Source organism: Hippocampus comes, unplaced genomic scaffold (genome assembly GCF_001891065.2).
Source record: "Hippocampus comes isolate QL1 unplaced genomic scaffold, H_comes_QL1_v1.1 scaffold174, whole genome shotgun sequence".
NCBI lineage: Eukaryota > Metazoa > Chordata > Actinopteri > Syngnathiformes > Syngnathidae > Hippocampus > Hippocampus comes.
In genome coordinates, this window is record NW_017805983.1 from 84,017 (window position 1) to 110,341 (window position 26,325).

Consider the following 26,325-nt stretch of genomic DNA (forward strand, 5'->3'; position numbering starts at 1 on the left):
TTTTGTGTCCTGTCCCCCGCCCCCCATTTTTTTTTTTTTCCATCGTCTTGGCCGCTCGTCTGTTTTCCATACTCTGAGTGAGGTCTGCTTTCCGCTCGTACAAGCAAGTCGCCGTCCGCTGCGAACACTTATTGCTGAGTGAGGCGGAAGAGGAGATGGCTAAACGCCGGCAGCTATTGCGCGCGCGCGCTCGTCTGGCGACATCCAGCCCACTGGCCACTGACAAGCGAACAAAACCTGGGCTCGCCATTGGCCCAGCAGTATGTGGGGCGGGATGAGAGTTGTCTCAAAATTTCTTCCAGCAAAAAAAAAATACAATTAAAAATCTGCTGTTAAGATACTGCCTGTCTATCATTCTTGGTTTTGGGGCGGGGGGGATTTTGACGACCGGATGCCACAGACACATGGGAATTGTTTAAGAAAAGAGAATCGGGGTCATATCATTTTTTTCCTTTTTCTTTTCTCGTCACGCGTCCTAAATAATGTGCTCCCAACTGACTACATCACTGCAGGTTACACATTTAGTATGAAGTCCGCTACAAACTGCCCGACGACCGAAATGATGCCACGGGACTTGAGGATATCGAAGCACGCCGATGGCCGAGCAGTCACGGCGGCGCAGTGGAAAATGGGCATGAAGGACACGACAGATGCGGTGTGGCTTTCATGCCACCGATATAATGAGAAACCTCACAAATGTATTGTCGGCTCGGAGGAGGTAAACCTCAAACCTCAAGCTCTGTACGGTTTCTGTGCATTTGTCATCCAGTTCCTCGCCATTATTTATTTCAGAGAGGACTCTTATCTGAGACACCCACAGGCACAGTAATTGTGGTGCTTGTTGGGAACAGAGAACACGGGGATAATGTTTCCTGGGCAAATGAGCGACAGAGGAAAGAAGCCATTCTGACATCCACTGATCCGTGTGAGAGAGAGAGAGAGAGAAAAAAAAAAAAAGAACGGCAGCATCTGAGAGAATTCATATTACATAGGCGTGCATACTTGCAAACATTGTGACTGTGCCCAGTCATGTTTTACATCTCTTCAAACAGTGCACACGATGATGATGTGATGTGTCTTCGGACTGTTAAGTAGTGATAAGAAATTGGAATAAAAAGGAACCAGGTAAGATACAGTGAGCTCGGGTAAATGACAACACGTTATACTTTAGAGTTGTAATAAATGACTCGTGTGCACTTTATTTTTGAACATCAATTCATGCTACCTGCTTAAAAAGAACACCAAAAAAAAATCAAGTCTGTGTGGAGTTCAACTTGCAATTTCTCATTGCCGTCTGGTGTGTAAGCAAGTGCTGACATGTTAACAGAGATTTTCACCAAGGACATTCAATTTTCAGTTTTCTCCGGGTACACCGGTTTTCTCCCACATTCCAAATACATCCATGGCAGGTTGATTGGGCACTCCCAAAAAATTGTCTCTAGGTATGATTGTAAGCGCGAATGCTTGTTGGTCTATGTGTGCCCTGCGATTCGCTGGCAACCGGTTCAGGGTGTCCCCCGCCTACTGCCCCAAGACAGCTGGGATAGGCTCCAGCCCCCCCCCCCCCGCGACCCTTGTGAGGATAAAACGGATCGGAAAATGGATGGATATTAACAGTTTTGTTGCACCAACAAAATAGTGCGTTCACATCTGTGCCACAAGAGTCATATCTGTTAATTGACTGTTACTTTTACTTCCTTTGTCAATTTGAAAAATAATCTTTTTTTTTTTCCTTGTTTCTGCGAAGAAAAAAAAAATCCGTGGCAGTGTTGATTCTCTCACTGACTTGGTAATGAAAGCGTTGTCGGGATCAGTGCTAATTAGCGCTTTCCACTTGGTGGTGTGTCTGTGTGACAGATTAGGTCTGTTTGGCTTGTCCTACACTGTGGTGAACGAGTGCAAAAACATCTTTAGTGTCATGGAGTGGGCACAGAGTGGAGGATGGATTTAAAAACTCTTAATTCAATTAAATGCACAACTTCTGTGTCATCAGTCTGAAAAGACAAGACTGCGGAAAGTGCACCGCTGATCTCGTGGCTTTGCTCCGATTTGAGTCGCCTGCTAAAATTCTATTCGGAAATCTGATCAACTAAAAAATATGGCCCCAACATTCGGTCAACCTAGAGAATCACATGTCACGGAGGTGCTAAGAGGTATCAATTGGGAGTATATTAATAAGAATGAATGATTAACCACTGTCGTTTGCAATGGAGTCGAATTACATAACGACCAAAAGGCATTATTGCGGTTGACAAAAGCATACGAGAAGGGCAGAATATGAGAACCACACCAACAACCACAAAAAAAGTCAACACGGGAACACTACCGGTACTTGAAAAGACTTTCTTCAGGATAAATGCGCACACATCAGTGACCACGAAGGTGCAGTAATCCGAGCCGTCGTGCTGAACTGCACCCTGACCTCCTTAATAATGAATGAATCATAAAAACAAAAACGGACGCGCGGCAATTGAAACATGGTCGTTTTGTTTGAAAGATTAAAAATGCAACAAATGAAATGAATAAATTATAAAAAAAGACAGTCAAACTCACAGTAGGAGGAGAACTTATTGAGAAAAAAAAAACCCAAATGAATAAGAGGTCAGAGCAGTTGAAGGTCACCTCACCACAAGGGGGTATTATGTTGACCATCTACCGTGACCTTTCAACTAAAGTGACTTTAAATTACAAGTCTGAGATGTAGGCGGAGCCAGGGTGCAAAAATAAAAATCCTTATTGCTACTAGATGATGACGATGATGTGTTGTTTGCTGCGACGGTCCGGGCCAAGGAATTTAGACGCAATGAATAATGACAAAATATGGATCACATCGTTGCTCACAAAAGAGATTTTGTTTTTTTTTCCCCTTAAGCTGGATGAGTGAGATCCATGTGACGCTGAGTGAGTGAGAAAGAGATGATTGCTTCTGGTATGGTGCAATGTTGGGCAAAAAGAAACCATTACAGCGGGAATATGCTCTCAGTTTGCTGCGCTACACCTTGACGGCTTTGATACGCGCGAGGAATACAAATTTGCACTCACACAAGGATTGCGGCAGCAGAGGGGATGTGTCACTCGAATTATTTGGGTGCATATTTTTGACTGATTGTTTGTAGATGATCATTCATGATCATGCTGGTGCTTCTTAACTTTTGTAGGACTTTTTACATCGTTTTCTAGAACACTGCAACACCTTCTTCACTTCACAGCTCAGTGAAGTTCATTCTTTGAAAGATTGAAAGCAAAGAACACGCTGATTTGTCAAAACCCGTCTTCGTATTTAGTACAAGACACAACAATGACAGAAAAGACAGCTTTTGTTTCCGACTTGCAAAATGCAAAGAGTGCGTCTGAAATCCCCGCCACTAAATCCACATTTACCCCAGAGACGAGGTGACCGCCATTTCATTTGTCGGCGAACATCTACTCAGCCGCTGCGCAGTTCCGACACAAAAGGAAAAACACGCATGCAAACCACCCACGCAGGCACCTCATCGCACTTTCTCGAGAGTGTGAGAAACTGGAATGGACCGCGATGCTCAGCTGCTCGGCGCGCATCCACACACGCACGCTCTTGCAACAAAACACGCCTAACCTAGTAAGCGAGCGAGCAAACAAACAGATGCCAGTTACAGCAGGTAGGCATTCTTCTTAGCCAGGCGTCCCAAAGCAACACTTGACAGAAGATGATGGAGACCCGATCGCTAGAATTAGTAGCGTGTCAGCATTTTCTTACCACCTTCACCATCGTGCAAATTTAAGAGTTCTAAAATGCGTCGGGGCCTTTATGAATCCGAAACGGCGAAGCACACCAATAATGCTATCATGCTTCAGCAGAAGGGTACGAATTAAAGGGAAGACATTTTTTAATTACCCCAGGGTAGCTGAATATTGGTCATTCCGCCCCAGCGAGGCTCTGCAGAGAGGCGATAAAACTCAACCGCGAGCCCCTTTGACCATGATCCAGGCTGCCTTCTTTCATTCTCCTTTGCCTGGGCTACCTGTGCGCCGGTCCAATTAGAGTTGGCTTAGCTCACCACCAGGCATGCCGGGAAATAGTGACATTTCACACGGGGTGCTCTCATGAATATGCGCCGGGAGTAATTGTAAGCTGTAAAGAGCCCCGTCAAGATTTTTGAGTCATTTGAAGGTGAAATGAAAGAAGAACGGGGGTCGAGTAGACATCCTAATTAGGGCACGCAAGAGAAGTTCAAGCAGCGACAAATTTACTGCCTTACACAAAAAATGGAATCCAACCATTTTCGGACTTTCTGCGTGCAAGATGCAGAACACAAAACAGTAAGTAGGAGCGAGTTCCGTCAGTATTTCAGCTGTAGCTAATGGAGTAGCCGTGCGTGGCTAAAATAACTCGTGACGTTGCTCCTTTTCTTCGCAGGCTCTGGCTAGCCTAAGTGCAATCCCTGATGGGCCTTGATGAAGGCAATCAAGCCTGAGAAGGAACATCTGCTTGAATGTCTCTCCACGCCGCGCATGCTGACGACAGCTTTAGGCTTTTAAACAGACACGGGCTTTCATATTCTCGCATGTTAGCTGCTTTGCTCCATTAGAGGAGAAAGGAGAGCTGCCTAAATTCATGTAAACACTAAGCACGTACACGACGCTCGTAAACACCCCACTGGAAGCGGTCACACACCGTGCGTTGCTTTTGCTAGGACGACCCTGAAAGAGCTCTTCGAATGAGCGGCTTCACAAGTCGTAACGTGGCAACAAATAGGGCGACGTCCATTTACACGACGGCCATTTTTGTTTTTCCAATACCGATTCATCTGTAGTCTATTTTGACAAAGGTTTAACATTGTAAGATTTGTTTGGAACAAGATTAAAAGAGTTTTGGTTCAAATTTGGCAGATTCTCAGATGGCGCGACACCGATCACTTGCATATGTTCTCTCTCTCTACATCGCGGCTTGGTCTCTAACCACTGCGAAAAGTGAGGGTCCAACGTATAATTCAAGACAAATTCACAAGTGCCGTCAAAATGAACCACATTTTGGAATAATTTAACAGGTGACGATGTTACCCTATTCTGCTTCGCGACGTGACAAGACAGGTAAGATAGCAGCCCACTTCGGTGTGTGTTGTAAATGTTTGTCACCACTTCTGAAAACGGATGCACTGGAATCTTGCCGCTTTGAATTCAGCAACCAAGAAATCCATTTGTTCACACGGAGGTCCCTTTGACACCCTGATGAAATTCAGCGTTTTGAAAGGCAAGATACAGCACCTTCTTCTCACACGACATTTTCAAGCCAGCATCTATTTTACCTCATCCCCGGCCCCTATTTGTTTCCGCATGGAAGCGCAATTAAGACGAGCTCGGGTTTGCAACTTAATTATCACTCTAATGGAGGGAGAGAATGGCATTTAATTAGTTGGCCCCGGAATTAGACATATTGCACCGCAGAGGTAAGTGGATTTAATGTTGCAAAGATAAATGGAGTCTGCGCAATGACGTGCAGATGTTTGCACATGTGCAGCGACTCTAACGAAGCGTCGCACAACACTTGATATGCCATTCACAGCCTTGTGTCGAAATCTGCCGTGTGGATTAATCACATGGGCATGACGCATGGAGCACAAAAGACGATGCTTGCGCATTCTGATGAGTGATACGAAGCTCTATTAAAATCGCACACGGATGAGACAGCGCACGACTGCAATTTTGGAGAGTGACGACTAGTGCAAAGAAGAGGCCACAAAATAATATTGGCATGGTCATAGGTTTTGATCGATTAGTGCAGAGCCAAGGATGATGACAATTTGGAGGGGCTGATTGCAAGGGAGATTTTAGAGCAAAGGGTCCAGACATCACAATGGTTTGATGTGTGCAAACAATATCTAGGTGATCTTTTTTTTTTTTTTTTTTGCACATTTATTTGGAGGTTATTTTTTTTTTGTCTTTTTTTTTTTTTTTTTTTTTTGTCAACCCAAAAAATGTTATCTGTTCTGTGTACCTCCATTTATCTAAACACAGCATTCTGATGAATATTACATTTGTGGAATATGATCTGAGCAGCTAAATCCACCCGCTTTCAGCCATCTCAGGGGGCGGCCATTTTTCCACTTGCTGTCGACTGAAAATGACATCACAGTTGCTGAGGTCATGACCAATCACAGCTCACTTTTTTTTTTTTTTTTTTTTACTGAAGCTGAGCCATCATTAACTGCTTATTTCATATACCACAAATACAATATTACTCAGAATTTCGTGTTTAGACTCGTGGGGGGTGCATAGAACGTCTTTGCATATATCGTACGCACAAAATGAACTGTGTGGAATTTAGCATGCTTAGCGGGAACTAATTTGGTTGCACCCGCGAGTAGAAAAGCTCCCACAGCAAAGGCAAAGATTTTTGCATGTTCATACTTTTAGTACATCAGGCCCAAAATGATTAGCATTTTGTTCTATTAATTTCATACGAGGAAAAAGCGAAGACAAATGCATGTCGCGACTCGCACTTTGGAACCGTCTTCCAATCGGGGTTTGAGAACCTACTGGGAACACAGCGCTGTCGAAAGCGGTTATCTCGTTCATCCCCAATTCCTGCTCCTCGGCGTTCTGTAAAGGTTCCCTCGACGTCACGCTTGGTTTCCCCTCACAAACTTTAAACTTTTGATTTCTCCGACATTACGTGATTCAGCATATCATATTGCCAAATAACTTTTAAATCAAAAAAGAGCCAAGACCATGTGCACGCATCCGTTTCGGCGGTACTGGCTGAAATGAGCTAAAGCAAGCAACCGTTGATAACGCGCAGAAAGCCGAGGTGTGGCGCGCATCGGCGAGACGCAACGCCGACGCATCCTAAGTGCACGCAATACCTTCAAGCGGCTAAAGCATCGGACTAGTTTAGTGGAATCAAAAGCGGTGGTCCGCCTCAAGGTCAAGGGTGAATCGTACGTGAAAGCAATGGATGCTGAATATCCCATACGCGCATCACAAAGGGATTCAAGAGAAGACTTGAGAGACAGCGGGGAGAATTGCAGCTTGGCACAACAAATAAAGTGTTTCCCTCATGAAAGCAGAGGATTTGAGGTCAAGTTGACACTTTGCTCTGCTCAAGTCGGCACTTCATTTTGAAAGTAAAAATGGAGCGGAAACGAGAAGACGGTCATTGTTCAGACTTTAAAGAAAGGTTCGACAGATTCATAGAAATGCAAGATGGAGACAGAGCCCAAGCCGCATTTGGTTGAACGACGTCGTCGAAGATTGCGCAAAGGTATCAAGTCACTTTGCAAAGTTAAGAGCGATGTCTTGCTTTTACACTTTGCGCGAGGTGTAAGAAAACGCCAAGAATGAATGGGAAAACAACAACAACCTTGGTGAGGTTCAATGTGAGTTACACATGCCCCGGAGTGTCAACAAAACAAGACCAAACGAGTGCAGAGATTTTACCATTCAGGTTAGAGCCAAGATTGCATTTCCTTGACGCTAATTCAAGGTGATGATCTCTTGCCAAGCGCTTGTGTTTAAACCTCACGTGCCCGCCGCCATTGACCGTTTCTCACGCCGCGAGGACTAAAGACAAAACAACAAAGCAAAATGACACAGTCCCAGATTTCCTTCTTCACTGTCAATTTTTCCTGCGACGGTGGAGAAAAACGCAGGCAAACGGCAAGGGAGGCTTGATTGAAAGATTTCCCATCCACACGCCGATTATGACCGATAACTAACAAGCACCAGATCTACATTTTTCTCTCGGCCATTCGTTCACCCCCGACGCCGCAAGTACTCGAATTGCGGGAAGGGAAGAGTAGCGACAGTAGAGGCATTAGCCGCGCCGGTTTCGGTTTCGGAAAACCACTGTGTCTCGGTTCGTAAATAGAGGAGACAATCCATGACGACTAAAAGGTGGATCCATCCTCCCATGTCTCTAATTATTAGGCCATCTGCACCAATTGACATATCCATCCCTTATGGCGAGGCCACGCAGGGCCAATCAGAATCTGGAGAGTGGGCATGTTTCATCGCAGCAGCCTGCCAATACAGCACGGCCTCACCTTGATGAGGTCATAAAGAGAACGCCGGAGCAGTCACCTGGGAGCGCATACTTGGGAGATTGGGCAGGATTCCTGAGCGGATGCCAGACGCTCGCGCCTGCCTCCCTTCGTGTTTACCCCTCGCCATTCTTCAGACAGCTTTGGCGCGGAGTCGGCTCACGATAAAAGCCGCTTTCTCTTGAGCTGGAAAACGGCCTCTGTTCTGCCCACGCGCTCACCGCGTCGGGGAGAGAAAGCAGCCTCTCCTCGCCTGTCGACTCGCGTGGTCTTTCTGTGCAAGCCGGCGCTCAATCATTGATGAGGCCAAGTCCTCCGTTATTAATGAAATCGCCTGAAGACGCCTAAGTAAGAACTTTTTAAAGACCGTTTGCTGCTCAGTCACACCAGGCTCCGAGACAAAGCTTTTGCAGGGACCTTCTTTTTTTTTTGCTACATTGTTCCTTTCCCTTATTAAGACTACTAAGTGTTATTAAAAAAATGTCAAAGAGCAGTGGTGACTGGTTGTGGGGTTTCACTCCCCATATTGAGGGATCAGATGCACGATTCAGCTTGCTGGTTGAACTCTTCAACTTTGTGCTGATAAAGTGTGCATACATAGCCCTCTTGAGCTAAAGCCGTCTGATAGGGTGGAGGAACTTCGGCACGTCGACACGCAGGACCGCCCGGTGGAGATTTTTAGTTTTAGTCTTACTTGGCCTAAAGGTGTTTAAATCAAGGCAGCTTATTGAGGTACAGGTTCAAAAGAAAGCATCCACAACACCTCACTGTGCCTGAAAAGAAAAATCACTCAGAAAAATGGGGGGGAAAAAAAAAACCACAGCCATTTTATAGACCCCCTTCTACTTAGGCATTATTCATGCGTTTCACTGCTCTCATATCGATGTTGCAGTTATTTCCAGAGGCCTATTAGACGACGGACAGAGGAAGAGATGGAAATAACACATGGATGCTCGAGAAACATGCTGTTATGGTAGCACCCAGATGGGTCGGAATCGGATTATTATGGACCGGGTGATTTGTTCTCGGAGTTGCTGCCCAGTGGCTCTACTATTGTGATGGAGTAGATAAATTAGATGACGAATCTAACAAGCCTCACAATGAACTGTTGTGTCACATGACCGTTGCACATTATGAGCTAACAGGTGCATGTTCAACAAATCAAACTAAGTTCCATATCCTGCGCAACGCCAATAATCACGATAAACCACATTGCCATGACTATTATGACATAGATGCCGACGTGCACCAATTATTGTTTTTCCAGCCGCATTTGATTTTATTAACGCCGGTGGTGGGCACACTTTTCAGGAGACTAAAAAAAAAAAAAAAATGTCACGCTTGTGCAACCACTAACATTGCTTCATCCAAGACAGCAAGACGTTTTTAATACTTGATTGGCAAATCCTTTCTAAAAATATCAAATATGGACTGACTAATGGTATGGAATTTGAAAAGATATTAAATTGAGCAAATTTTGTCAATGAAGGCTCCGGGCCGATGGCAGCAGATTCCGTTTGACGATACGACGTGTTTATAGAAATCCCTCAAGTGTCTCTGAGCGGTCTCAAACTGTTGGCAACCAGTAGCCGTCCTTCCGCGCTACGGCAAAAAAATCTCTCTCTGTCGGTATCGAGGAACACATTGGAATTCCCGTCAAGGTCCAGAACGCAGAGCACTGACCACAAACAGAACATCTACCTCCAAAGACAAGACAGGCAAACCAATTACTTATGGTCCAAATTTGCTCGAGCAGAGTGTAGCTTCAGACGGCCGTCGCACAGTCTGTCGTTAATACCAACAGACAACAATGGAACAAACAGCGAAAATAATCTTCCCTCTTTCAAGCACATCAAAAGGTTTCGTGGTTTTCATGTGAGCAGCAGGGGAGTGACTCACTCGGCAAGCTAAGCTCTCCAGCTACCCTTTCATGAATCCTCCCGTACCACTACATATTTAATTAAGTCAAATTACAGCGAGGCTTCCAAGGAAAAAGGCCAAAAGAAATTAATTTATTGGGGAGGTCGGCGGGGGCAGTGGATTTGACAAGTTGATAATAGGCGCCAGCTGGGTTTGAAGTTTGGTGGCTGGTCAAAAGTAGGTGATCTCCAGTAATCGCAGCGATTCCAGAAATGCTATTCTCATTAAAAGCCGCAAATTATGACATCGTCTTCAAAAGTTTTGCGTAAAACTATTGTCGATGCACAATGGCACATTCATTTTGGGAACTATTTGAAATTCCTCGGTTTAAGGGACTGAATCCAGTGGCTAGAAGGTGACCACAGCGCACCTATGCAAATTGAAGTCAAGTGTCAAATACATGTTCTGACATCTCCGGGGAGCATGTGTAGCCTAATTTGCAAGCGGGTGAGGTGACACACGGATGTGTCTGGGGACGGGGGGGGGGAAGCCATTGTGGCCCGTGGCGCTGCTCCCTCGCTCTTTCAGTCTCTGCCTACGTTTCTGTCTCTGGAGATCTCTCTCAAGCCTTTCGTCCTCGCTTCGCCTTTAACGTTTCTGCAGCCTTTCGCCTTTTAAATCCCCCATCGCCTCTGTTTCCTGTCCCTTCTCGTTTGATGAGCAAGGTCGGAGGTGCTGAGGTGTAACGGTGACGACACTAACTTTGCATTGGCAATGCAAAGTGGGCAAGACTCCAAGGTACGTGTTCAAGTGCAGGTAATGGATGAACAGAAGGATATTTTGTCTGCATTACTTTGTTATATAGCCAATACAGCCGTGCCTGACATTGCGGAAAACCCAAAAAAGAAAAACCCACACAACTTGGGGATCGTAACTTTGCCCCCGGCTTGGAAGCACAGCGCACTCGCCACTGACCTAAAACGCTGGGCCGCTGGCTCGCCAAATTGCCTTTTAACCATGGGAAGTACACCTGAGGCTGCCATCCGTTTAGACAAATTTGCAGATGCGCTGGGGGGGGCAGAAACGCCCAGTGAGGCATAGCGCACCTACCAAATTCATAAACATGCTGAACTAAATCACTGTCCCTGCACGAAAATGACAAAGCCCCCATTTTTACGTCAAGCGCAGACTACTTCCTCATCTCGATAAATGATCCTTGGCACTTTGACTATCATAGAGTTACTACTCACAAGAGTAACTTAACGCAAATAAGCGGATTTGATACACTGTGAAACAAGACCTTTCGACCACAGATTGGAATGGTAACAACACGACCACCAAATAGCCAACATAGGCCTTCTTGCAAATATGGCTGGAAGAGGGCAGAATTCATCACTCGCCAGCGACATGTCGTAATGAAGCTGTCGTTTGTCTGCCTAATGGCACCTGGGCTCCATCTGTCACTTGAAAGCCAATGCCGACATGCGGCATTCACCTTGCCAGCTCGTCTTTGCTGACAGAGAGGCTCACGCATGACCTTTGTCTCCGTGTGTGTGTGGGTGTGTGTGCCTTTTGTGGTGCTGTTAAATCCCCGCAACCACGCTGCTGTGCAACAGCACTCTCACCGCAAGGGCCGAGCTAAAGCACGGCACCGCCTCCATGCTCCAGTTTTGTTAGGCGATTCGGAGAGGGGAACATTACATATGTGCCGGTTGTCATGAGCGCGGGGTAGGTATGCGTCTTCCCAGTTGGACAGCTGGAGCTGAGCTCGCAGTCTGTCTTTGGGGAGCACTTCACGGCTCTTGCTTCCACTCCAGTGCCAAGGCCTAAAGACGAACAGTTCACCTTGGATACATCGAGACCGCTATGCACCAAAACACATTCAAAGTCACCGGTTACTTCCCGTTAGGTACATCGGTGCAGCCGAATACATTTCACGATGACTGAGAAAGCACAGTGGGAGACAATCATAATGTATCTGACTAGACAGCTCGATTTTTGAGAAGGGGAAGTCAAATTAAATCAAGACACAAAATTGAATGGCTATTGGAACAGTGAAGCAGTGGGATTTGTCTTTTTTTCCCCCCCTGTGATGCTATACTTTTGGAATTTGGACCACATCCAAAGTAGGCTCATAACTCAGTATTGTGCAGCCACATAAATCATGGCGAATAAGATGTTGATTCCTTCAATAACTGCATTTTCCCCTTTTAACAGGACACGTCGTCCATGTCTGTTGCGCATCTAACTTCGATTTTAAGATTGCACAAAGGTCACGACATTAATTTGTGTGCATGTGCTACTGCAAGTGTGATGTTCAAAAGACGCTTACAGAAGCAAGCTCGCGCTGTCCTTGACTTTTGACCACAGTAGTCGGCGCTGACAATTTATTTACGGGAGAACCGTGGCTCAAACAGTAATTACGGAACAACAAAATGCACAGCTATCCTTGCATTCATCCATGTCAGAGGCAACACAATTTACATAAATTAACCTCACAAGCTAACAGAATATCAGTTTTGTGTTGCCTTATTTGATCAACTAGAAGCTAAATTATATGAGCCGTTATCGTCAAGAAGCCTACAATATGGATATTTGAATTGTTCTTTTCCCGATGGATAATGCGGCTCCTGGACGTTTGAGTGACATGGAAGCAGGTGGAGGACGGTTGGGCTGAGCAGTCTGATTGGGGTGGCGGCCAAAATGAGATGTTTGCACTCATGGTGTTCTGGAAGCAAAGTAGTCTTTCATAACTGCCACTTCGGGACCTTAAATCAAATAGCATACGTGGAACCAACGATATCAGAACCGAAGAATTGTCGACTTGCCCTGATTATTTGATTGACTGCTGCATTTAGGTACACCTCGCCTTGTGACACAGCGTGCCGTTCAAGTGCAATCAGCACCATGTTGACACAGTACGACTGAAATTCTGAAAAGTGATCCTACCCTAAGCTGGCTGTGTTGATGAAATTAATATGAAATGAAAATTAAACTCAGTGAAAAATACGCAACAGGAAATAGTTCCCTGACAGGCAAACTCAAGATGCACTCTATCGACTCAAACTGCCATGAAGATGAATTGCTAATATACAATTTTTTTCCGATGCTGATGAAATCATTGAAACAATTTAAATATTAGTGACTGGAATACTGGATACGGAGTAGCAGAGTTGACGATACAAAGCGCAATGGTATTCGTTTTTTTGATGCGGATTATTATGAACGCAATGGCTGCCACAAAGCCCGTTTTGATGTCATTATCGCAACTGTCCGATTGCTCATTTGTCTTCTGTCCTATTATTGGATGAACACAGTCAGAGGTTATAATTGCCAGCATCCTCCTCATCCTACTTCCATGCCGCCGCAAACAAATCAATGCGACCCTGACAAACGGCATCGCTAACAACATGCATCATGTTCCCATTAGCGGACCGATAAGGAGACAGACAGGGTGCGACATCGACCTCGAGACGAATTATCAACACGTACTGTAAAAGTCAAGGTGTACCTGCCAAAGTGCACCTGGCATGCATACTAATGAGAAAATTTACCAAACTGGCCAAGACCGGCTACTGTACATCTGCAGCATAAATCATCTGTTCAGGAAAAAAAAAAATCCACATACCAAGAGTGGCTTTGAATAAAAACTTTCGTTAAGTTTTACAATATGCAAATAGTGAAGGGGGTCAGGGTGGCTGTGGTGGTGGTGGGGGAGGGTGAGGATTCGGGAGGAGGTTTTGGGGGCGGTCTCGCTCTAAGGAAGCCTAAGCCACTTTCATTTTGCATCTTCATTTTAATACACAAGGAAAAGGCGCCCTGGGGCGAGCGCGATGTGATTCAGGAGGCAATGATATGATAATAGATGGATTTCACCTTGAGGTCGTTCAACAATTATCTTGTCATCAGTTTAAGTGCTCATCTTAAAATTGGACTTCAGCCTTCAGCTGGTCTTATGGAAAGATTTGTTATATAACAAAAGCGGGGCTCCGTGGCATACGTACTGTAAGATTGAACACAGTACAGCTGGTCTTATTTCGTACACCCGTAATGCAAGATGCATTGGTATTCTTATTCAATACATTCCATCCTATCTGAATCGAGACTTAACAAGCACAGATCATCCGTGTACTAAATTGACGTCCTTCTTTATGCATGACGAGTTCCCAAATGCAGTTTACAAGGCAGCAGGAGAAAAAGGAGGCGGGAGGGGGTGGAGAGCAGATGCTTTTGACAGCGTGCGGGCAAAGATGAGGGTCACTCTATGACTGAGAAAGAAATCAGCCATGCTTCAACACACAAGCGCTTGTGTGCACACATGCAAAACCTTGAGTGAGTAATGGGCTGGCAAAAGGGGCCGAGGGCCAACATCGCTGACACACACGGACTCAGCGCGCACTGTATGGGGAATAACGGAAATGCAAATAACCGTCGCCACCGTCAACTCCTTACTGGGCTTATGAGTACTCGTCATATTCACCACACTTGAAAAAAATAAATAAATGGCTGACATATGACCCCTTGTTCATCATGGCTCAGGTGAAGTTGCAGGGGGAAAATAATGCCGTGGCACGCTCAGCCATTTTCTCTCATGCCACGATGGCACATATGACATGCCACTGTGCTCCCCCGCCCCACCCCTCCTTAAGCCTGCCTCTGAAAACGCACGCAAAGCCTTTCAAAAGCATTACACCACCGACGGAAGACACGTTTATAGCGGCGGACACTTTAGCGAGAAGAAGGTTGGATTCGCGAGAGTCGGGAGCGAGGGAGGCAAAACAAACAGCACCGGCCGGCGAGTGTGGGGCTCATGTTGCCGTGGAGACATTTCAAGAAGTGGGGCACGGGCAAGTGCGCGCTGAAGTAAACAAGGTTTGAAAATAGCCTGCGATAAAACAGCCATGGCACGTTTCCTTTGCAGCATATGCACCTGGACGCTACAACACAATACACGCATGACGATATGCAATTGGGCATCGGCAAAGACGAGTAATCCAAGAGCGCCATGCTTGGAGGGTCTGTATGCGGCGCAGCCAGAATATGGCACGAGCAAATATGCAAAATCAAACGACATCCAGTATCAACATCCTTACTCGGTCGTACCATTTAGACGTGCAAAAGAAGGCATTTGCTCCACACTTTTTTACAGTTGCGAAAACCCAATGACGCCGCCATCCACGCTCTCATGTGCGTGTGTGTGTGTGTGTGTCAATGTCGGGTCCAACATGTATCGGGCATCTCCAGACTGACAGCAGACAGTTTGGATTACTTTCACAGCTACGGTGATGCATTTGACCCGAGTTTTTATCACGGCCCCTCCGCCTACGAGAGGACAACGATGCTGCTGCAGTCACATACTTAAAAACACACATTGTGCATTCCACTCTTCGCTATTTGATACCCGGGGGGCAAGGGGGGGGGGGGGAACAGTTTAAAAATGAGGGTCTGTGGAAGAGCGACCCTCTGCAGTAATTGGGTCCCTTGTCACCCAGCAAATTCATGTCGGCCTTGGTCACATGGGATATTATTCTAAATGGCATCAGTGTCCTACTTTGCAGGTGTGTGAGTGTGTGTAATTGCGTGTGGACCGAGGGCTAAAAAGTAGAGGGGACAGGAAAGGGTTCTTGTAAAATAACGGCAAACGGATATCAAACAATAGTTACAAGTTATGGAGTCTGTTAAGGGACAAAAGACCTGTCCTAAAAGTAGCACCGAGCGGTCAGGGATAGCGAGGCTTTCTCCGCTGTCTGAAATATGATCGGAAATTCGGACTTACATTTCCAAACTCCGCCTCTATCCATTTTCTCTCTCCAGTTTATCCTCATTTGGGCCGCGGGTGTGCTGGAGCCCGTCCCAGATGGACAATCACATTCTAATCCAAAATTATTTATTTCTACCCAACAGTTCATTATCTGCATTTTGTGGTGTTACTTTTGGCTGCACTGTTTCAAGTAGTGTATATGGATAAGATTTTTATTTTTATTTTTTGGTTTTGTTTTTTTTTTATTTTTTTTAATCTAGTCAGATTTCAGTTTCTGCGCGCACACAAACCATGAACAAAGTAAGGATAAAACTATCCTGCCATTGTGTAGGTGAATCTAATAATAAATTACCTATTCATTTCTAGAATGAATAAAAAAACAATGACCTTTAGAGAGTTTTGGCTCTTTTGACTGAGGATGACTCACTTTGTTTGAAATGCTGCTGAAAAGACTCGCGTGCATTGTTAGCCGACTAATGACACGGCCGCTAAAGGTTAATTAAATTGTTGACTTTGAAAAAAAATTGTGAATGAGCCCACGTGGGCTACATCAGGATTAGTGTTAAGATGTACAAAGCGCGCTGATGTGTCAATTAATGAGGGATGACTCGGGATATTTATATCTGCGGATAACATACACAAAAACTCGAGTGGGGATGTTCATTTGCAAAATGCAGCACATGCCCAAAGGCTTTGACCCCACTGGCTTTTAGGGCCCAGTTGGTCCAATCCCATTCGACGAGTACCATTGGGTAGGTTGTTGCGTAATGACGCAGCGTGCCGCTGACAATGACCGCGAGGCATCGAGCGCCGGGAAACACTCGAAAGAAGCAAAGTATGAGAAACGCACAAGATGGCCTGTGAAAAACAGCCAAAGTGGTTCGAGTGAGAAGACGATACTTAGCGGGAGGAGATGATTACGCTTTTGGTCAGTGTCACTTTAATATTGTAAGACCAAAGTGTTATGTCAGATGTCAGAATCCGTACAAGCGTTGCTCCCCGCTTCCGTGTTTTTTTTTTTTGTTTTTTTTTCTTCCCGGCTCCAAACACAGGTGTCGCACTCCAATAGAAGTAACAGAAAATTATGCAACGTCTTGTCAGAGTAGATTTGCTCCAAAAGAGAAAGTTTTTGGGCCAAGAAAAAGAAAGCGCATGCTTGTGAAGTGCTTGGCCGCGAAGACACAATCGAGGATGGAGCGCGAGGCCTCGTACATCACCTCAGCCAGGCTGTCTGGTGGCAACTTTGTGGGCATTAAATATCCAAGACCTGCTACATGGTTCATTAACACTGCCAGGAACAAAATAGGGTTGTAAAATGAACATGATAGAATGGATAGTTAGTATTCAAAAGGTGAAACTGCCAATTGCTGAAAAAAATATAGAGGTGGGGTTTCAGAATAGCGTAACTATACGAGTACAAGATCTCTATACTTCTCAGTAGGAGAGATGGAAAGTTTGCTTTGATGCAACTTTTTTTATTTATTTATTTTTTTACAGAGAATGACAGTTGAAGGGCTATGCAGGCGTCCACTATACATTTGGGTTTTTGCTAAAACTAATGACTAATATTGTCTCTCAAAGACAAGAGGAGCCGCAAAAGCTTGCAATAGAAGGACTTCAATTCACCTTCCTTTTTGCACCGACACCCTCTTAAAAAAAAAAAAAAAAGAAAAATGGTGCGGCGATGCTGTAGATAGGAAGGAAGGTTATTGTTTGTACTTGCTCACGCAATTGAGTGCAAAGTGGGAACGCTGTCCGCCACTGACAAATGACTTCGATTTGGGTGGCCTTCGGCATGCATCCGCCACACGGCAAAAGTATCGCAACGTGCCGCAAGGGAGGAGGGGCTGATAAGAAGCTGCCTCTCGATTCGACCCATTCTCACGCTTGTCAGACGGGCAAACAGGCACCAATGCAAAATTGTCATTTCCACGAAAAACATGTCATTTACGTGTTATTCATTAAGAACCGTCTTCGACGTAAAGATTCGATGTTTTGACCAGTTTTCTAGGTTCATTCCAAAGTGTTGACAATACGCATTTTTTCTTTCGACTGTCTATCCAAGACCAAGGGGAAACTTTTGAGATTCGTCCATCAGCTGCTCATAACACATGACAGGTAGAGCTGCCCGAAACCCAAATTCTGCCGAGGCGTTCAAAGTAAGGATTGGATGATTTCTATGTGGAGCTGCCGCTCCTGAAACGTGCCCCGGAAAGAGTGTTGATGGATGGACGCGTCTGCGGCCGGGCTCTCGGTCAGCGAGAGGTAAGGCGGCCGGGCTCCTGGGAACGCTCCGGCAGTCTCAAGGTTACGTGCCTGAGACCAAAACAGATGGACGCCCCCTCATCGTAACGGTCGGTAATGTCCGCAGCTCAATCATTCCTCCCCTCTCTCTTTTGCTGTCGCAATACAACATTTCTTTTGCTCGCGGAAAGAGGCTGAACGTCAGAGATGGATTGCACTGTACGCTGCCACAAGACTGTTTGTGGAAACCCGTCTAATGCGGCCAGGTGGGCCCAAAATGGTGAAGAAACGGAGAGAGGTAGAATGGAGCGAGAGCATTTGAATGATTCAAAGGCAAATAATCCTCAAAGCAGAGCAGAGAATTTAGATGTGCCGGTGAAGAGACACGCAGCGGCATTTTGTATGATCTGCAGGGGACTAATGGACAAAGCCTTAACCCCCACATAGAGTCCATTACAGTACTCCTACCGGGTAGTGACAAAGACAAGGACTACTCCTCTTTCAAAGCGCTGCCGAGAAACAATTGGCACGATCGCTGCCCCGAGTGATAAAAGCTGGATTGAACCAATTCCCCTGATCTGATTGTCAAAATCCAAATCAGCATCCAACATGACACTTAAGGTTTGAAATGGTCGGCTCGGTCAGTGTCCACGGGACGCACATCTACCACCAAAAACCATCATGTCTGTCTTAGGTGACAAAGTCATCAAGGTAAACAGTGCAGATTTTTTTTTTTTTGTGCACTCTCAACAACCAACTTATAATAGGCCGGTTCGGTCGAGCATTTATGACAGCGTTCATGGCTGAAGGCCAATCTGGAGCGACATCATTACGTCTGTACGTAATCGTATGCATCCGTTTACGAAAAAGCACAAAACCAGAGCTCGCTGGATTCTCGTTGTAAATCTAATGTTCGGGTCAGGGTCCTGTGGTCACCACCTCCAGCCGCTGACATAATCCACTACCTCTGAACCAGCTAAAAGTCGTCGCTGGTCTGGGATCAGTTTTTTGCAAGCTTCAAATGTATATATGTAACAACACAGGTTCATGATTATGACATTAATGCATATCGAACCAATGAGTGTCGGCATGAGTTTGCTGGTTCTGTGCTCTGTCATCCTGTTTGTTTACCATACCCCTGACCGGAGAACAATGCTGTGACCTTTGCAGTGATAATTCTGTTACGTAAGTTGAGTAATTGCTCTGGATGTGGAAGGGAAGACAAGTGCCTGCTACTCCTCTTTTCCCTACCGCTCCCAGAGAGTCGGGTGACCATCAGAAACTTGTTCAGACAGGCAGGACTAATAGATTCATTTAAATTTTTTTTTTCTGAAAACACTTTGAGGGCACACATGAGGGGGAGAAAAACGGAGCAGGGTTGGTTCCTGGCTGCTGAGATGCATCCCCCCCCAAAAAAAGTGGATACACTTTTTCAGCCACTTACAGTGCTCTCGCTTGCTATGATTCTTTTCACTTTTTTGGGGAAAAAAAAATGTCATAGGAGGAGTCAGGGAAGCAGACAATTATTGCCATTTGCTGCCAGCTATTAAGTGGGGAGGGAGGGTGGTGGGGGCGCTGAAAGAAACAGAGTGAAGCTACACTCCTACACTGCTAATTAGAAAACCTCTCACAGCAATATGCTCACTGAATAAAAAGCCAGAAAGCAAACACGCAAGACAAAATATGCCTCTTACCATCTAAATTTCTATGCAGCTTCTGAATTTAACTCCAAAAAAAAAAAAAAAAAAGATGCTTTAAATATGATTCGATCTGGTTTTCACTGTCATCATGCAATATATCCCAGTGGGTGAATGAGCCGTGGGGATACATTGGGACGCGTACAGCAAGAGGCCTGAACAAGAAACGTAGCGGTGGAGGAAAGTAAGTAGCAGGAAATCTGATTTCATGGTCCAGAGATTGCATCTCATTTTCACTCTGCACGGAGGGACAGAGTGCGGTCGTGCGTATGGACGTACTGCCCCCTGGTGGTCAAACTCCGAAAAGCACAAACGCTCTCTATGGCTCACGAATGACGTCAGTCAACGGTTTCGGTTTTGGATTTTCTAAATGGACCTCGTTTTTGCTAAAATTCACATGTTTACGTGTATGGAAAAATACATTCCAAAGAGTCTGATTAAATTAAGCTCCTTCATTTCCGTAAAGGCCACTGCCAAGACTGCCAGAAGGACTAAATATTTAATTTTGCAATACTATAAAACCAGTTCAAAGACATTCCACTACAAAGATCACCCCAGAATATCTTTTTGCATGATTCCCAATTCAATATTTCTAAGGATGTTTCAAGACACATTTACAGGTGGATTGGCAAACTCCCCGAATTCAGGCACAATTGTGATTGCGAAGGTAATGCATAACATAGCTGTACTCACGGTCATTGCAATGAGTCCCCGAATAAGACGTCATGGAGCAGTCGCAGGTAAAGTTCTCCCACTGTTGGATGCACACACCCATGTTGGCGCAGGAGTCCTCCTGGCAGGTGGTGCTCGGCCCTGCAAGTGGGGAAAAAGGAGTGATGAGGAAGTGTCATCAGGCAACATTCATGTGCACAATTGAAATGCAATAAAGTGGCATACATGCAGATTTTATATACAGCCGAAGAAGAAGGAGCAAGCAGTGTCACCACAAGATACCTGGGCTGCAGTACAGCACAACGAACAATCGGCTCATGAATTAAGACAAGGTAGCCACATCTTTAATGAATACAGTACACAATTCTTTAGTGGGAGCATCTTTGGTAAAAGTTTGAGCCGTCCTTCTTAATTGTGAATACGCTCCTGGCGCCCATCCCGTGGCGACACTGTCAACATCTCCCATATTTGATTGTTTCTCTGCAAGTGGACATGCATGCACTTTTCTCCCTACCAACAGGAAGTGTTCCCAAAAAAGTTTTATCCTAGTAAAACTTCATATGCTGCATTCCCTCGGTGAACAAGCAAGACAAAACAGCAAGAAAACATTCACTATTTGAACGATATATATATATAGAATGACAAATTATGTTCCAAGCCAACATATTCACACAAGGATTTAATGGGAAACTGTTTCAAATATGAATGTTATACTGTGCATAGGATGGAAAAAAATGCTCCATTTTGGCACAAAATGGGCAAAATATTGGAAACATTTAGATGTCAATAATAATAATATGAAGAATTATAATAATCGCTATAATTATACACAAGAATAGTTTCCTCCTGCTTTAACATTTTGTCTAAATCCCTACTAAATTCTCGTGACAACAAGCTTTCCTCTCAATTCGCTTTTCTCAAAGACTTTTACTTTGTGAATACCCAACAAACATTTCGACTTGGATTTAATGAGGCACATGAGAGAGAAACATGTACAGAACACAGTGCATATCTAGTCTGCACCTCAGCCAGAAAAGGTATTCAAAGTAAAACGGGGTGTGCGTTGAGCATCCTCTAACACCAAACGCTCACTCTTAGTTTTGAATCCATACAGTAGTACGCAGAGCGGCAATGCGGAAAGCCGTGAGTAAACGGCTTCGGCAAGACGATAACAAAGCCCTCAAATCCGAATCAAAACAGACGACCGGATGACCACCCAGTCAAAAGCTCAAAGTAAGAAAAACAGTCTGGACAGTGAAATAAACAAAAAGAGTCCAAGTAATGGAAGACAAATGCAAGGTAAACATGATTGAAGAACACGTTGAAAGTAGAAAACATCAAGTTTGCCATCTGAAAGTGCAGTACAGCGGAATGTATTGTAGGACGCCACCTAGCATTTTTTAAAAACAATTTATAAGTGTGTTTTCTGTTGTGAATCTTTTTTTTATTTATTTTTTTTGCTCTGACGCAGTAGGCTGTGCCTGCTCTCTGTCAAGGGCCAATGACGGCAATGAGGAAGAGGCCTGATCCATCAGCCTTGCGCACAACTGTCAAAGACAGGAGACTCATTGCATCAACGTCAGCCTATAATTTTAGTTCACAATCACCATTGTGATGAGACACATTGCCTCTCAATGATTCATCTTGATGAATTGAGTCTTCATCTTACAACGACGTGTACTTTGAACGGCTCTGAATTTATTGACCTCCATATTTTCCAAACGTGGAGGTTTAATGACGGACATGTACTGTATGCCAATACCTTTGTCCCTGTAGTGTCTGCGTGGCTGCCATTTTTTTTTAGGTTTGTGAGTCACAAGCTTGGCTTGAATCAGGCCCCCTGTCCATCTATATTTCCATCAAAACTAATTTACACACCGCGACACATGGCTAGATGGCCGGTTGAGCTATTTCAGCAACCACACAGGGCGTTATTGATTGTTCCGTCACAGCTCCTTTGTTTTTTTTGGTTTTCCAGAGAGCAAGTCACCGCCGCAACAAGACTGCCATGGTGGCACCCATGATGCATTGCACACTGCAGACTTTCAGGCAAGCAGGCCTCCAAGAAACGGAGTTTAGCCCTCTAACCTTGCAGGTCGGCTTTGGTGAAACCAACTTTGTAAAGCAGGAAAAATATTGTCGTCGTTTAGAAAAAAAAAAAAAGACAACAAAGCGGAAAAACAAGGGTAAGATGTTAGTAAAGGACCAGCACTGCTCAGTCTACTCAAAGATTGAAGAAAGACTTTATATACAGTCAAAGGCAGTTTAAACCAGCCCCAATAGCCAGCGGTAGAGGCTGTACATTGCTAGTATGTCGCCCTCTAGAGGTACTGAGAAATTCTGCATTTGCAAGTTTGGCAAGTTAAACACCTACAAGTACACCATGACGATCTGCAAGATAAAAATAAGGAGTAAGACCTACATATTGTCAGCATATGACTGTGCTCCTAGTTACTTTTAGCAAACAAGACAAAATTGCAAAAAATGTAGAAGTTGTTGGAGTTCTCCAACAATGAATTTAAGTCGGGGGAGTAAAGTAAGCGACACTAAGGCTTGCGAAAAAACACTTCTAACGAAGCAGGTCATGTTGTTACAAGCGACAGGCAATTTGTACCTTCGCAGCCCCGTTCAATCTGCCCGCTGCGGAAAAGGGCATCGCTGATGAGGTCCGGCAGGCGGCCGTTAAGGTCAACTGAGGCCAAACAGCCCTGGAAGCCTTCACGAGAAACCACCAGCTTAGGGAGGTTCTGGTACATGTTGGGGCCCAGGCCTCCGACAAACAGATCACCTAAAGCAAGACGAAGCGGAAAGAGGTAAATGAGCATCAGTAACCGTGAGCATCGGTTCACGACACTGCGGTCATTACAAAACAAAGTGTTAAAAGTCTGGCGGTAAACGGCTAATAAAGTGACAGACCAAAGAAACATGTTTCAGCTCCGACAGTAACATCAATAAACGGTAACAGCAGACGTGATAAACAAATAGTCAAACAAAGCAGGTAAAGATGACCTTTTAAATCAAGGTTCTTGGCTCCGTTGACATTCTGGGTGACTGACTTGGAGTCCACTTTGAGCGTGTGCGTGTTGGAAGCATCTCGCGTGATCACCACATTGTGCCACTGGTTGTCATTCAGCGGGTTGTCACTGTTCCCCTTTAAGAGACTTGGGCCATTCCCGAGGTCAAACACGTAGTGGATGAACCTGTGATACAAGCGGTGTGGGAGGAATGAGCCCGCCCCCCCAAACCAAATAAGCGCTCAGGGAAAAACACACAGGCCAAATCATCAAATAGGTCAATGTAATAATCCTCCGGTGGACGGTGTTGCGCTCACCCTTTGACCAGTTCGACGGCAATAAAGTCACTCCCGTCGCCGCTGTTAAAGAGGATGAAGCCATCGGGAGAGGTGGTCTTGAATTGAAAGAAGAGGTGCATCGTGGTGTACGCCTGCAGAGTGGCCAGGCCCAAGTAGCTGCCCTTGGTCTTGAAAGTCACCGGGTCGGCAATGATGAAGCGCATGCCAAAGCGGGCGTTGAGTTCGCAGAAGTCGATGTCCCCGTTCTTGCACATGTCGATGTACTGCATGCCGTTGAACTTGAGGCTCTGAGCAGAAATCGTAACACTCGTGATCATCTAATCTGCCCTACCAAAAAAAATAATAATAATACAGAGCAGCTTTGTTTTGACTTCAATGCATTGTTTTAAGGAATTGGACTTTCTACCTGCAGGTGTCCGATAAACGAAGAAGGCGCAGAGGACACAAAGCGCCTCTCAGTGAGGATGCCCGTCTCCACGTTGTTGAACTCTAGCCGGGTGTGATCGCCTGCCATCTGGCCTAAAATTGAAGAGCAAGCGCAGAAGAGTCGAAAAGTACCATCGGCCGAGGACTCCGCGTACCGCAAGAGCAGACACACTCCGAAGAGAATCGGAATAAACAATCACGAAGGTCAAACAGAAAATACCTTCAGCCATGTCGTCATCCACAATGAGTGTGATGTTTTTACCGCGGCGGACAACTCGCACCGAGTGCCAGTTGTTGTCGTTGAGCTTTTGTCCAGCATAGAGAGCCTCAGGACCCTTGCCTGAAGAGGACCGGTAGTTAGTCACTTGGTTAAGACAGGGTGGGGGGAGAGGGGTGCGCAACAAACACAAATTAATATTCTTCACATCCAATAACTTTACATGAATATTTTTTTTTGGGGGGGGGGGCAGGTTGGAAAAGGTTTTTTCAGGAGAGGGGAAAAAAAATGTCATCCTAAAATCCAGTGCAAGCATGGCCCCAGTTGCTGTTACCCATCCAAAACCTCACTGCTAAGAGAACATTTGATAAATGATCCCTTCTCCCCATCTTAGAACCCCGTTAGCTCATTACTGTCACTGATCTAGTTTCATTACCTCTCCCCATTTCCCAAATGTTCACCCTTGTTTCGGTCAAATTACAAACGACAGATTATCATAACATGAATAGTTAATCAGGAAACCAGTCGGGGAGTCAAAGGGATATTAGGATCACTGAACATTAGAAGGAGCGCTTGTACTGCGGCAAGAATTCGCCGAAGCTTAGAACTCAAGATCGAACAAAGGGTGTTCATTTGGTGGATCGAAGAATCCATGCTAGAATAATGACAGCTGGATTGGACTAAATGTGAGACATCGATCTTGTAAAACCATTGGTAGTCCACTTCATGTACCACCGTTAAGTGGACAGTGTTGTTTTCTCTGTGTGCTTTATTTGGAGATACATTGCTTGAAAAAAAATAATAAAAATAGTAGCATTCTTGTGTCTTGAGTAACAGGGTGTTATTCGCGGCAACTGTATTATTTAAAACAGGATGTTGAGTGAACTGCAATTAGTGCGGTATAATTGCAAAATCAAATGCAGAGCTATTCTAAGAAGCATACAGGGAACTATTAAAAAGCCGTCTCCTGAATTAATTCCATTTAAAATATATGGCCAACGTTAAGTCTGATTTGCATAACTTTGATCTCCGGCTATTACTTCTCGCCTCTTATCTGTGAAATCCCCCCCCCCACCCCCATGCACACATCTCAGCCCTTTTTCCAACTGGCACACAGCCTCTTCTAATCAAACATTTATCGAAGGAAGGCTCCAGAAGAAGAATGTTGACTTACTGGTGTTACAGTTTATCCTGACACAATCTGGATGGGGAGGGGGAGAATAAGTGACAGATGAATTTGCATCCTTCAAAGTTACAGCTGCAGACATCCAAGTGCAAGAGAAAGCCACCTTCCGGGGACGGTCACATGATGCCAGCGGCCATTTAAAATGTGTGGGAAAACAATTGTACTTTTACAGGCAACAGGCAGGATATGTCGTGGAATGTAGGCATAGTCTCCAATTTACAGTTTTGTCTTTGCGACATTTTGGCCAAATCAATACTATCCAGCAGCAATATCCAGATTCATGGTCATATTTTAATCTGAAAATATCCGCTTGGAATTGAATAGTGGAATCAATTTGACAACCTAGCAATAGAGGCAAAGTATTGTCATCGTTATCAAGTATGCACGAAAAAAAGAAGAAAAAAAAAAAAGAAGAATTGGCGCTGATTGGCTGATGTAACGTTATGACAGATCAAGAGCACATTGCACCTCGAGTCAGAGAGTGCAGGTTGAAATTTATGAGACCCCGAGGCAGGTCATGTGCCGTCAACCGCAACAGAAAAGTGGGAGCAAACACCCTCGAGCCACGCAGCACCGACACCTTACAGAAGGCCTGCTGACGCCGCTTCAGAGGCTACCGTGTTGAGGGCAAAAGGGGCGACAACAAATGTAGGCATAGTCTCCAATTTACAGTTTTGTCTTTTCGACATTTTGGCCAAATCAATACTATCCAGCAGCAATATCCAAATTCATGGTCATTTTTATTGGAAAATATCCACTTGGAATTTAATGGTGGAATCAATTTGACAACCTAGCAATAGAGTCAAAGTATTGTCATCGTTATCAAGTATGCACGATAAAAGGAAAAAAAAAAAGAAGAATTGCCGCTGATTGGCTGATGTAACGTTATGACAGATCAAGAGCACATTGCACCTCGAGTCAGAGAGTGCAG

The 26,325-nt window shown here is 45.0% G+C and overlaps 1 protein-coding gene across 15 annotated transcripts in view; it reads right to left on the minus strand.

Moving 5' to 3' along the window:
• nrxn3b (neurexin 3b) overlaps positions 1-26,325 on the minus strand; it is a 215,121-nt gene that overhangs the window by 81,646 nt on the left and 107,150 nt on the right. For 8 of the 15 annotated variants that reach the window (XM_019891069.1, XM_019891081.1, XM_019891070.1 and 5 more), the window contains 8 exons: positions 25,383-25,409; positions 24,212-24,331; positions 23,972-24,084; positions 23,584-23,852; positions 23,262-23,452; positions 22,867-23,040; positions 22,341-22,367; positions 20,274-20,393 (listed from right to left, as the gene is read on the minus strand). In XM_019891069.1, coding sequence (XP_019746628.1) covers positions 20,274-20,393; positions 22,341-22,367; positions 22,867-23,040; positions 23,262-23,452; positions 23,584-23,852; positions 23,972-24,084; positions 24,212-24,331; positions 25,383-25,409 — 1,041 coding nt within the window. The remainder of the gene's footprint in view (positions 1-20,273; positions 20,394-22,340; positions 22,368-22,866; positions 23,041-23,261; positions 23,453-23,583; positions 23,853-23,971; positions 24,085-24,211; positions 24,332-25,382; positions 25,410-26,325) is intronic. The other 7 variants (XM_019891083.1, XM_019891076.1, XM_019891079.1 and 4 more) reach the window with 3 other exon arrangements.